General features: G+C 45.5%; 1 protein-coding gene across 5 annotated transcripts in view; it reads right to left on the reverse strand.

The window, feature by feature from the left end:
* LOC307035603 (oxysterol-binding protein-related protein 2-like) overlaps positions 1 to 12,945 on the reverse strand; it is a 49,684-nt gene that overhangs the window by 6,313 nt on the left and 30,426 nt on the right. For all 5 annotated transcript variants that reach the window (XM_079675153.1, XM_079675154.1, XM_079675150.1 and 2 more), the window contains exons 4-12: positions 12,641 to 12,716; positions 12,228 to 12,362; positions 11,508 to 11,605; positions 10,678 to 10,860; positions 10,489 to 10,596; positions 8,383 to 8,472; positions 8,075 to 8,195; positions 7,369 to 7,488; positions 6,493 to 6,616 (exon numbers count right to left, since the gene is read on the reverse strand). In XM_079675153.1, coding sequence (XP_079531279.1) covers positions 6,493 to 6,616; positions 7,369 to 7,488; positions 8,075 to 8,195; positions 8,383 to 8,472; positions 10,489 to 10,596; positions 10,678 to 10,860; positions 11,508 to 11,605; positions 12,228 to 12,362; positions 12,641 to 12,716 — 1,055 coding nt within the window. The remainder of the gene's footprint in view (positions 1 to 6,492; positions 6,617 to 7,368; positions 7,489 to 8,074; positions 8,196 to 8,382; positions 8,473 to 10,488; positions 10,597 to 10,677; positions 10,861 to 11,507; positions 11,606 to 12,227; positions 12,363 to 12,640; positions 12,717 to 12,945) is intronic.

Here is a 12,945-nt window from a genome sequence, read left to right on the forward strand (position 1 = left end):
GCTCATTTCTAGGATCCGGGTTAATGATCCGGATGAATCAGGACTCGCCCATCTCTAACATGCATGCACGAGAAACATTACAGGTTTGGGGGGACGCTGGCGTGTTTTTCGCCGCTCTTCATGCCGACGCTTACTTCTCGTGTCTACCACTCCCTGCCATCAATCTATTTAATTCCCATACACAGCAGAAAGATTGTTCTCCTCTGGTTTTGTGTTTCTACCATCTCCGTTGCTCAGCCGACTATGTTTGGCTGCTGTTTAGCTCTTAGCCTCTGCCACCCTGCCATTAGCAAAACGAGCTCACCATCACGCTCTGCTATCCGCGTAGTCCCCGTTCCGGAATTCTCCGACTGGGCTCCTCTCTGCCACACTCCCAGGACTATCCACAAACCCTCCCTCAGTCCGGCCATTCCAACTGGGCTGTTTTCCATCACCGCTGCCGAGGTTCGAGGTCCGGTTTCTGCAGGGCTAATGTTTCTAGCTGCTAGCTGGCTCGCCGCTCTTCTCATGATGCTGCTCCAATACTCCTCGCTGGAACTTCGTAACTTTTTCTACCACACTATCCCCGACTGCCTTGCCGTTATCAAATCCCTTGGGCTTCTGCGTCGTCCCCGCTACATACACCGGGCATCCAGATGCAAGTTTTTCTACTCCGAAACTCCTATCCCCGCAGTTATTTCTGACAGACGGTCTGTCGCACGGCGATGTCGTCATCACAACAAACAACGTCATCCGACCAAACCTCCCGTTCGCTCTATCTACCTGAGGTCCCTGGCCTGTGCTGACAGTGTGCTGGTTTCTCCCTCCCTGTTCCCCCCAGCAGCTATGAACAACTATGTGACATTTATGCTGCAGAATACCCGCTCCCTCAACAACAAAGCACTACTCATCCACGACATTATCACTGACAGAAGCATTGACATCCTATGCTTAACAGAGACATGGCAAAATCAGCAGGACTTTGTGACACTCAATCAAGCTACACCCCCAGGCTATTTGTACATCCAGAAGCCCCGCTCCCTGGGTCGTGGTGATGGATTGGCTGTTATCCACCGAGCTGGCATCCTGGTTAAAGAACTCCCAGTACCTACTACCACCTCATTTGAGTATGTTGTCTTCAAACTGGCTGGGTCTGCTCCGCTCCAGGTTGCCCTCATTTAACGCCCACCTAAAGCTTCCACTACCTTCCTGTCTGAGCTGTCTGAGTTACTCACCTCTCTCTGCTCCATGTCTCCATCAACTCTCCTGCTCGGTGATTTTAACATCCACATGGACTCCAGTAACTGCACATTCGCTGCTGAATTCCTCTCACTTTTGGACTGCTTCAGCATCAAGCAACATGTCCTGGGCCCTACCCACATCAAAGGCCACACGCTGGATCTGGTGTGCTCTACCGGCTCTCCGCCCCCCGACCTACAGCGCCTCGACTTGGCTGTATCTGAACAACACGCCATCCTCTTAATTGTTCCGGTCTCCCTGCCCAGGCAGCATCCTAAACGCACCATTATGTTTAGGAACATTAAGACTGTGAGTGCACCGGCCCTATCCGACCTGATAGCTACCCACATGGCCTTGGGTCCCTCCAACGCCACCGTGGATGGCCTGGTAGCCCACTACAACACTGCCCCCATTAAAACCCGGACTGTTTCCTCACCCGCCCTGCCCCCTGGTTCACCACCGAACTCTGCCGTTTGAAGGCCTCTGGTCGCCAGCTGGAGAGGCTCTCCAAAAACACTGGCCTCACAGTCCACCTCCTGGCCTCTCCTGACCATGTCAAAACATATAAGGAAGCTCTCTCCCATGCCAAGACTCACTACTACTCCCGTCTCATTGGTGCCCAGCAAAGCAACCCCAGAAGACTGTTCTCCACCATCAACCGCCTACTACGGCCCCCCGACGCCCCCCAGCCCTCAGGGGCTCCCGATCTGTGCTCCAAATTCCTCGACTTCTTCCAGGCGAAAGTCGAGGCCATCCATCAGCAGCTCCTGGTGACTGGCCTACCCCCCTACCTGCACCTCAGCCACCTGGTAACGCACCCCAAGCGCCGCAACTCTCGCACTCCAACCTCTCCTCCTTCTCCCCTGTGGATGCTCTCCAAGTGGCCAAACTGGTCAGCTCGGCCAAGACCTCCACCTGCTCCCTGGACCCCATGCCCACAGCCCTGGTCAAGGACTGCCTACCCACCCTCTTTCCCTACATGGTGGTCATTATCAACGCTTCTCTGGCTCATGGTATAGTCCCCACCAGCTTCAAAATGGCCTCAGTCACCCCCATACTAAAAAAACCTGGCCTGGACCCCAACGACCTCCAGAACCACCGGCCGATCTCCAACCTTCCCTTCCTCAGCAAAACTCTGGAAAGAGTGGTCGCCAGCCAACTCCATCTCCACATGTCCAACCATGAGCTCTATGAGCCCTTCCAATCTGGCTTCAGACAGCAACACAGTACTGAGACCGCCCTCATCAAGATCACCAACGATCTCCTCATTGCTGCTGACTCTGGCCGCCTCAGCATCCTCATCCTCCTGGACCTCTCTGCAGCGTTTGACACTATCTCTCACAACATCCTCCTCACCCGCCTCTCAGACCTCCTAGGTGTCACTGGCAAAGCGCTGTCCTGGTTGACATCCTACCTCCACAACAGGAAACAGTTTGTCTCCATCAGTGGCTCAAACTCACCCCCGGCCCCAGTCCACCACGGTGTACCCCAGGGCTCTGTGCTTGGCCCCCTCCTGTTCACCATTTACATGCTCCCCCTCGGCCAGATCATCCGCCATCATGGACTCAATTTCCACTGCTAAGCTGATGATACCCAACTGTATCTCAGCACCACTCCATCCTCCCAGCTTCCCCCTCAGTCTCGCATCAACTGCCTGCATGACATCAAAACATGGATGTCTTCCAACTATCTTAAGCTGAAGAGCAATAAAACAGAGCTCATGGTTGTGGCACCCAAGGCCCTGCTCCAGAAGGTTGGTGACTTCGTCCTCGAGGTCGACGGCTGCTCCATCTCCCCATCTCCTGAAGCCCCTAACCTGGGTGTCATCCTCGACTACACCCTTTCCATCCATTCCCACGTCAAATCTGTGACCAAATCGGCCTTTTACCACCTAAGGAACATTGCCAGACTCCGACCGTCACTCTCGGAGTCAGTTGCCGAAACCCTAGTGCATGCTTTTGTCACCACCCGCTTGGACTACTGCAATGGTGTCCTGTTCGGGGTTCCCAACAAAACCCCGGACAGGCTCCAGTATAGGCATGGGCGGTATCATTTTTTTCATACCGTCATACCTTGCTGACATCATACCGTGGTATACGGTATCAGTCCCAATTTAAGGGGTAATTTCTCCCCCCCAAATTTTTTTTACTCACTATATCAACAGCCAGCCCCACCAAAAATATTTTCCACCAGCCGCCACTGACGGTATGACTTGGGTCGACTTGAGTGAGGTGGCGTTCGGCGGCAAATAGATGTTTCGAACGGTATATTATATGTTCGGTGTAAAATGCAGCCCGAGCCGGTAGACGCTCGCAAAGTGCCGCGACGTGCGCGCAAGTGCAAAACAAGGGCTGCATACATGACACATTGTGCAAATGGCACATTTTGAGATCGGATACAGGACGCATTTGTAGATGTCCGACGTTGTTTCCATAGTGAGCTAAGTTAACAATATATCATCATACATAAAAATTTTCCGGGAGTAAATACTTGACTTATGTAAACTGTGTTCGTTATTCTCCCGTCCAGGAGAGAAGCTTTAAAAGGAGACTAAATGGAGTCTCTGAGAAAGTTCAATTGGGTACTTTAATTAAAAAAGGCGCGGGTTGGTCACAAGCATGATATTGTTCAGTCAGACAAACGGCTGTGATCCGCTCCTCGTTAGGGAAGCCAAGAGTTGGATCTCTCCTCCGGTGCTGTTATATATCCTCTGCTGGCTCCTCCCCACCTGCCGGCTCTCCTCGTCTCCAATGTCCGTTGTTGCATTTAAACAGAGGATTGGCTCCTTTCACATCCAATATATGCTCAACACGCCTTTTCTCCTCATATTCTCTTTCATCACTTTTCATTTAACACATTCTAAACGCTGTAATCAATACTCTAAAAAATACTTCTCGGCTCGTTTGGTTTCCGGTCATTCCGGATGTTGTCACATGCTACTCTCGTCTGTAAACAATAATGTATTCAAATAAACTGTACCTTCATTTAATATTCAGCATGGTAGTATCTCGACATCTATAGTTGTAGTGTTAAATCAGTAGGCTTCGGTTTGCACCACTCCATATCATTTCGCTACTAAATTCACCTCTTTAGGAAATCGTATATTAGCCACATGCTACATGCGTAGATGAAGGATTTTCAGAATAAAAGCTTAACTGCTTGTGCACAAGAATTTCTGTTTTTTCAGTATAAAAGAGCATTAAAACTGACGGCATGTTTAAACTACATTTCCCCATTAAAACATTGATTTTAATTTCTAACACTTATTGAATAAAGTTTGCTATATTCACTAACTAGTTTGGCAATATTATTCCGTGCATGTGTTAAAAACCTTATTTCCATTTGATTCATTGGATTACTCGCGTGAATGTTTAGCACGTAAATGCTTTCGTTTTTAAAACCGTCCGACCTCGACTACAAAACCATCAACCAGTTGCATAGGATTAAAAAATGTCAACACTCACTCACCCCGTCTTAAACATTCCCAAAGAAGTGCCTCCGTCTCTCGTTGTGCTGGATGAAGTCACTGGCGACGAGTAAACCCAAAATAGTCCCAAACAGGCGCAGAGGCATTTTTCTTTTTTACTAGTTGTCCGAGTTCGGGGCCGGCAAATGCTGCCGCCATCTTGCTCAGCTCAGCTCTGTGCTGAGCTCTGAGAGCGGGAAAGACGGACTGCCCTCCCCTGCCCTCTGCTGGCGCGTGCTGTGCATTACAACCAATGTCGTCCCTGTCAAAACTCCGTGTCAGTGTAATAGAATAAAACGCATCTATGATTTGGCGCACAGTCTGTGACGTCACGGTATTGAAAATCATACCGACGGTATTTCGAAATACCCTGGTATACCGTAATACCGTCATACCGCCCAAGCCTACTCCAGTATGTCCAAAACTGTGCTGCTAGGGTACTCACACACACAAAGCCGTGGCAGCACATCACTCCCACCCTCATCCACCTACACTGGTTGCCGGTCAAGTCCCGCATATACTACAAAGTCCTCCTCCTCACCTACAAGTCCCTTCATGCCCTTGCCCCCCAGTACCTATCGGACATCCTTCACCCACATGCTCCAACCCGGAACCTGCGGTCCTCAGACTCTGGCCTGCTTACCACCCCCAGCACCAAACTGCGAACTTTCGGGGACAGAGCCTTCAGTGTGGCAGCCCCCACCCTCTGGAATGCTCTCCCTGCGGAGATTCGCAACATCCCCACACTCGACGCCTTCAAAAAGGGCCCTCAAGTCCCATCTGTTTGCCAAGGCTTTCGGCCCCTAAATCGATCTGTTGTTTTGCCTGTCTGACTTTTTGTTTTGTTATGTTTGTTTTTTGCCATATTACTTGTAAAGCGACCTTGGGTCCCTTGAAAGGCGCTATATAAATCCAAGCTATCATTGTTATTATTATTATTATTAAGTCTTCTTCGCTGCTTTTGGTGTATTTTGTGGCAGAAGTACAGCGCCACTTACAGGCCCGGCATATGTACTACAGCGTCTCCAGCGGTTCAATGTTTCAATCAATCAATCAATCAATCAATGTTTATTTATATAGCCCAATATCACAAATGTTACATTTGTCTCAGTGGACTTCACAGTTTGTACAGAATATCAGTATGACAATACGACACCCTCTGTCCTTAGACCCTCACATCGTACAAGGAAAAACTTCCAGAGAAAACCCACAGTTTAAAGGGAAAAATGGGAGAAACCTCAGGGAGAGCAACAGAGGAGGGATCCCTCTCCCAGGACGGACAGACGTGCAATAGATGCCGTGTATAAATTGAAAAGATAATACATTTGCAACATAGGTAGTCCAAATGTTTGGAAATGCATGTGTGTATAATAAGAAGATGAATCCACGAGGATATCCATCCAGGACTTATGATCCAGGACCGCAGCCACGACTCAAGATCCAGGACTCAGTAACTGAAAGATACACTTTTGTAGACTAAAGTGAAGTACTTTGTTTTTGTACATTTCGTCAAGAATCTGGTTCGAGCTGTCTCGTATGGACGGACACGTTTCTGGGGCCTATTGCTGTGGACGGAAGACTTTTTTGATAACGATTTCGGTGCGTTTCCGTTATCGTCCTTTTGTGGCTGCAGCCTTAGATCAACAAAAATAGATGATAGTGACACAGACAGCCAGCAGGGGGCAGCATTGTCTCATTAGTGCCTTTTTTTCTGAAGTTCCAGAGAGACTAATCTGCCTTGTCAGTCGGCTGTGATCAAACAGACTCTACAAGACAATTTTAAAAAGGGATGTTTAATATGGAATTACCCATCAAGCCGTTCTCCATGGCTCTGATGTCGGGCCTGAAGCGGCAGTCTGTGGGGGCCACCCTGCCCTCCATGCCGGGCTCCATCTCATTGAGAGACATCGCAAAGTTGGTGAAGTTGTACATCTGGGGAGGGAAGTGGAAGAAAGATTGAGAGGGAGTTAAGGATATTAAATGTTTGAAATGCCTCATTTCCATTGCATATTTCGACTTAAAGTACCAGGCCTTTTTCCAAAAATGTTTTCCTTAATGGAGGTTCTGTTCTCGCCTGAATCTGCCCTGACATCATTGTAAACGAACACTCGCTGAATATGACGGGTTGGTGCAGGATGTCCTGTGTCAGGCTAGTTACGATTCTCTCTGACCGATCAGTGAACAGCAGTCTTTTCATTCCTGCCTAACTGGTTGCAATAATATTGACTGATTCTGCAATTGCGATGTGATTTGCAATATATCAGAGAGAATTATCATATTTGAAACATTATTCACATGATCTTTCATTCTCGCTTTAATATGAGGAACTCAACCGAAACATTGCCCTTACTGCATTCTGGATATTGCATCAATCATTATGGGATTTTTTAAATGTTGATTATGCTTGACCACCCCTTGTATTGGCTCTGGTCTATTGTAACCTCTATGGAGGTGTTACAGGAAAATAAGTGGGTACTATCAACAACTCTAGCCAAACGAAAAATAAAAAAAGCAAGTGGAGTTGAGAAGAACCGTGTCGTAACATGCAGCGGAAATGTGGCATCAATGAAACATTACAGTCCCCAATCAACACTGTTTGGGTAAAAAAGCTAATAGTTTTCTGGTTTTTAAATATGTGATTATCAGACTTTTTGTATCGGGCTCTTTTGAGTGTTTTCTGGTACCTGAGTAGAGAGAGCCGGTCTGGAGTCTATCCTCCACAGCAGAGTGCTTCCTGGTACCACACAGACCGTCTCCTGGGCATCGGGCATGTCGTCCGCGTCATCGTTCTCCTCCTGGTCCTCCTGGGAAACACACTTGTTATTTAAACTGCAGAGGGTGAAGCATCTTAGTTTCTACTTTATAAACAGGATTGGGTGTCTTGTTCCAGGAGAGGTCTTTCTAAAACCCACCAGGAAAACTACATACATTTTACAGCTATTTTATTCACTACAAACAAGCAAACAGACTACAGCTAAAGACCTCCAGTCTGCTGCTTTACCTGGATATGACCACACAGAATGCTGTGGACACCAACAGGAAATCAAGACAAAAATACAAAGTCACAAGATAATTATAGAAAACAAGCAATTCAATTATATTTTAAACAATAGGTAAAATAAAGGCAATACGATACTGTCTATGAGTATTTTATATTTGAATAACATTAAAACAGTAGACACATAAATACTGATACAACCCACTATTTAAGAATTTATTTGATGTGATTTCATTTCTGTTTTAGTTACTCTCCGTGTTTATAATGTGTTGAGTCGCTGGTTTTAGTTTATTTCATTCTGTGTTTATTAAATGTGGTCAGTTTATTTTGTTAATCTGCGATATGAATAACAGTTTTAGATTTGAAGAATCTGATTCCTAACTTCTACTTACACTTTTGTGCTTCTTGTTGTCCCCTCTCTTCTCCGACTTCTTGTGGGCCTCGTACGCCTGAGGGTCCACGCTCCACATGCACTCGGTCCACTTCCCGTAGATCACACAGTGCTTCTTTTTACTGACGGAGAGAACAGAGAAATAGAGGGAAGAATGAGAAAGAGAAACATATGCAAATGATATGTGAGTGGAAATGAAGGACAACACAAAGGAAGATAGAGAGAAGAGAGGAAGAAGCAGAGAAGGATAATGGAGAACCAGTTCAGGATAACATTTGACTGAAGTGTATTTTAAGAGTGCATTCTAACCTCTTATCCTGGATGTATCCCTCCACTTTGTGCAGCTCTTTGCCAAACATCCCGCAGGGTTTGAAATTCAACACGCATTTGTCTCCAGTGCTGCAGAAAAACCGAGTGAAGAAGAGCCGGTTAACGTCCATAGCTTTATTTAGTCCATAACAATGAAGAATCAACAATCAACATCGGCACCTCTGTTGTTTCCCCGACTCAGACTGCAAGGAATCTGGGTGTGACCCTAGATAACAAACTGTCCTTCACTGCAAACATTGCTGCTACGACCCGCTGCTGCAGATACACGCTTTACAACAACAGGAGGATACGTCCCCAGCTGACCCAGAAATCAGCGCAGGTTCTGGCCCAGGCTCTCGTCATCTCACGCCTAGACTACTGCAACTCCCTCCTGGCTAGTCTAGCTGCATGTGCCATCCCACCTCTGCAGCTCATCCAGAATGCAGCGGCTCGTCTGGTCTTCAACCTTCCTAAATTCTCCCACACCACGTCGCTCCTCCGCTCCCTTCACTGGCTTCCGGTAACTGCTAGAATCCACTTCAAAACACTGGTACTTGCGTACCATGCTGCGAATGGGTCTGGCCCTTCCTACATCCAGGGCATGGTTAAACCGTACACCCCAGCACGTGCACTCCACTCTGCATCGGCCAAACAGCTCGCTGCACCCGCACTGCGAGGGGGACCCAAGTTCCCATCAGCAAAAACTCGTGGATTTGCTATCCTGGCTCCAAAATGGTGGAATGAGCTCCCCATTGAAATCAGGACAGCAGATAGCTTGCACATCTTCCGGCGCAGACTGAAAACTCATCTCTTTCGACTCCACTTCGAGCGATAGAATTACTAACAAAGCACTTATATACTAATAAAGGGCTGGCTTATCTAAAGCCAGTTGAGTAGCACTTGAAATGTTTGGCTCTATGAAACCTGATGTACTTATAGGATTCTGTTTTCTTTAAAGTTGTATCTTCCTGGTCGAATGCCCGTATTGTAAGTCGCTTTGGATAAAAGCGTCAGCTAAATGCAATGTAATGTAGTGTAATGAAGAAAGAAAATACTCATGCTACAACAATGAAGATTGAGGCTAAAGTTTCCTAAACCGACGTTCCTGATCTACTAATTGCAATTAAGAGCTTTATTAGTGTAATTTAATTCCTCCTTAGTGTTGTTTAGACAAAGGTCAGTCTGAAACTAGACAGGCCTTTTTTGTTTCCTGCACTAAGTTTCGATCAAGCGCTCCCTGTTCTTCATGCAAGGCTCTTTTACGCAATCAGTGCTTCAGTACAGCAGAATCTCAGCAGCTGTGTGATTATGACTCAGATTGGATGGACATAAGGATAACAAAAAGGCCTTGCAGAGCTTAAATAAATAAAGGTTTACAAGTGCTTGACGTATTGTTTGCACGAGAAGACACACAGAGAGCACACAAGCTGCTCAAGTGAAACGATGAGCCAAAGTAGATGAAGGCGCCGGGCAGGATTGTTGAACAAAGATAGAGGAGAGTGTGCTTGAGGCTCAACTGTGTTGTAGAATAAAATCATTAATATATCTTAAGTTTGTCTATAAACAGACCTTATTGAGGCATCCAAGCAGAACATTTGTGTTCTTTAAAAAACTCAGTAGAATATCACGCTCAAAGAAAGATCATTTAGGTTCAGCTTTTGTAATGTGAATCAGCCCTCTTCCTTTTATAAATGTATTGTTATAAATGTAATATAATTTGTTAACAAAACTAGCAATATTCAGCCATCATCTTTGGCTTTAGGAAACTTTAAAAGTCAGTCGTTCAACTTTTTTTTTCTCCACCATTTTACAAACTAAAATATTGATAGGGGGGGAGTGTGTGTGAGATATCTGAGAACTTTGGGATTTGACCCTTTGTAGACCATTTACATGCACCAAAATGTATAAAACAAACTATATGAAATTGAAAACCCCAAAAAGCATAATAGGGCCCCTTTAATATTTGTCTTGACAAATTATAAAAACACTGTTTGGGTCCCCATTGGTTACCAATACAGTTCAATTAACAACAAACTGCACTCAGTACAGTACAAAGGACCTGCTGTAAAGAGTAATCACAGGCTACATCTCCCATGTGCAGTTCACCTGTGGTTGACTATCTCCACGGTGCCATACTGCTCTATCCACAGCTTCCCCAGGATGATGTTGTGAACACAGCAGTAGGGGTTACTCCATGTGTACGCCTCGTTGTGCCTGCAGGAGAGGAGAAGAAGCGATGAGGAACTGATTCTGGATCAGAAAACTGTGACGTGAACATACCGTCACCAGACTTACTTGAGCAGCTCTAGTGTGATGGTCCCTTTCGGCTCGGCCTCGACGCTCTTGCCCCAGAACTTGAGTTTGGGGTAGATAGATCCGTGGAAGACAAAGTCCCCCACCAGACTCTCTGCATGGAAGGCACTGACCGGGGGATGGTGGGATACCTGCTCCGACACCAGCCGGAAGCCCTGGTCCTCTCTGTGGAGGGCAGGGGGGAAATGAAACGTTAAACTGGGCGACAACACAACCACTTGAGTTTGATTCTAGCCCTTGGACCTTAGTTGCACTGATCTCTTTATCTCCCCCATTTCTGCCAAATTAAGGCTAAAATGGCCCAAAAACATCTCAAGGAGAACTACAACTATTTTTTAGAAATTCAGGCATTATTCCTATGGTCTAAGAATGTCCAAGATATTAGTAAACATTGTCAACTCTCCTTCAAATTCAAAACCTGGAGTGCTAAAAATGTGTGATGTGAAGTATAAAGTCTGAAACTTCTTCAAATGTTATGAATTGGGAAAGAGGTTTAAAATCACACTAAACGAAGAACTGGTCTTACCACATCATCTCAAAACTAAAGTTACTTGTATCAAATAAAGGAACCAAATCACAGGGTAAATTAGATTTGTATTTGACACCTAAACCGAGATGACATGGTGGCAGAGTACCTGACAAGACAGAAACAATGACACATTGACAATGTAATGTAACATAGGATGGTGTTCCCATTAAATACAAAAGGTGTGTGTGTGTGTGTGTGTGTGTGTGTGTGTGTGTGTGTGTGTGTGTGTGTGTGTGTGTGTGTGTGTGTGTGTGTGTGTGTGTGTGTGTGTGTGTGTGTGTACCTGGTGAGCTCATAGGTCTCTCCCAGCAGAGGGTTGAAAGGTTTTCCAGTTCTGTCCCACTGAGACGCAACCGCTGACACAGCAAAAGCAGCTACCGCCTAAAGACAAACAATGTACACATCATGTCAGTGAGTGTGTGTTTGTTTCTTTTCCCTGTGCCGTTGCATGTTCTCATATTAATCCTTTTGTTTAGAGCCAGGCTCAGTCAGTCAATAAGTGTTTGTGTGTCGAGCTTTCCATACTGGTTGCTTTATTGATCCAATACACTGGGGATGAGCGGATAAGTGCACACCACCATGGAGAATTAAATTACCTTGATCTCTGTTTTTTTTTGTATTTACAATATGTAGTAGCTCATGCATAGCTTTAATTACAGCACCAGGGCAGTTCTTACATTCAGTGATTATAAACCCATCATGTTGAGGTCAAAATGGCAACTGAAATCAACTAATTGAGGTTTACCTAGAACTTTCCTAACAAAACACAAAGGGCTGTAAAGTGTACCGTGTAGCTAAACCGTGTTTTTTGCAAATGGAAGTGCAAATACTTGGAATAGAATGTTTTCAAGAGTGGAATAAATGTGGTTAGTGCTCATAAAGGAATATTAAAACGTGCATATAGATCCATTAAATAAATTGCGAAATTAAACAAGAAAATGCAAAAAATCTACAGAATATTTATTTGTTTTATGTCCTTCCTGTACATGTGCGTGTGTCTGACCTGCATGCGCTCTATGGAGTCGGGCAATGCGCAGGCTTTGTTGATGAGGTAAGTGTGTTCCATGTACTCTGTGATTCTCTGCAGGAAGCTCAGAGGCTCGTTGAAGGCGATGGGCATCGTGATCTTGGAGAGTTCCTGGGAAAAACCACACAGTGACCCTTACTAACCGAACAAGTTTGTAATCATCTGAGTTGATTTCAATCTCTCCAACCTCCTGATCACATGGCATCTAACAAATACTGTTTGAAGTGGAGACAATTCATATTACACAATCAGTTTTTGACATGGCAGTGACGTAATTTCAAACACTACTCTGACTCTGGTAACAAGGGCCCTAAAATAATGAGCAGCGACTGAATTTGATTTGTGTTAATTGTTATTTGATTTGTGTCTGGAAGTCTGCGGCTCCTTACCAGTCCGATGCATTTCTTCAGGATGCTCCACACACTGATAGTGTTTCTGGAGAACATGGCCGCCGGTAATGACGTCCTGAAAAACAGAAACAAAACAAAAAACAGGGATAATTTTAAATGAGTGATTTGTTGTATTTGTTATTGTCACACACATTTCAGCCACAAGAGGCAGTCTACACATCTACCCAATGTTCCTAATATGACTAAAAGCATTCATGTTTTTTCATGCAGTTTTTTTTGTTTTCTCATTTGACCGCAGCATAACAAAATATTGCGACATGGACAGAAGAAATGTGTTTCGACCC

This window comes from Notothenia rossii (genome assembly GCF_949606895.1).
Source record: "Notothenia rossii genome assembly, chromosome: 4".
Lineage (NCBI taxonomy): Eukaryota > Metazoa > Chordata > Actinopteri > Perciformes > Nototheniidae > Notothenia > Notothenia rossii.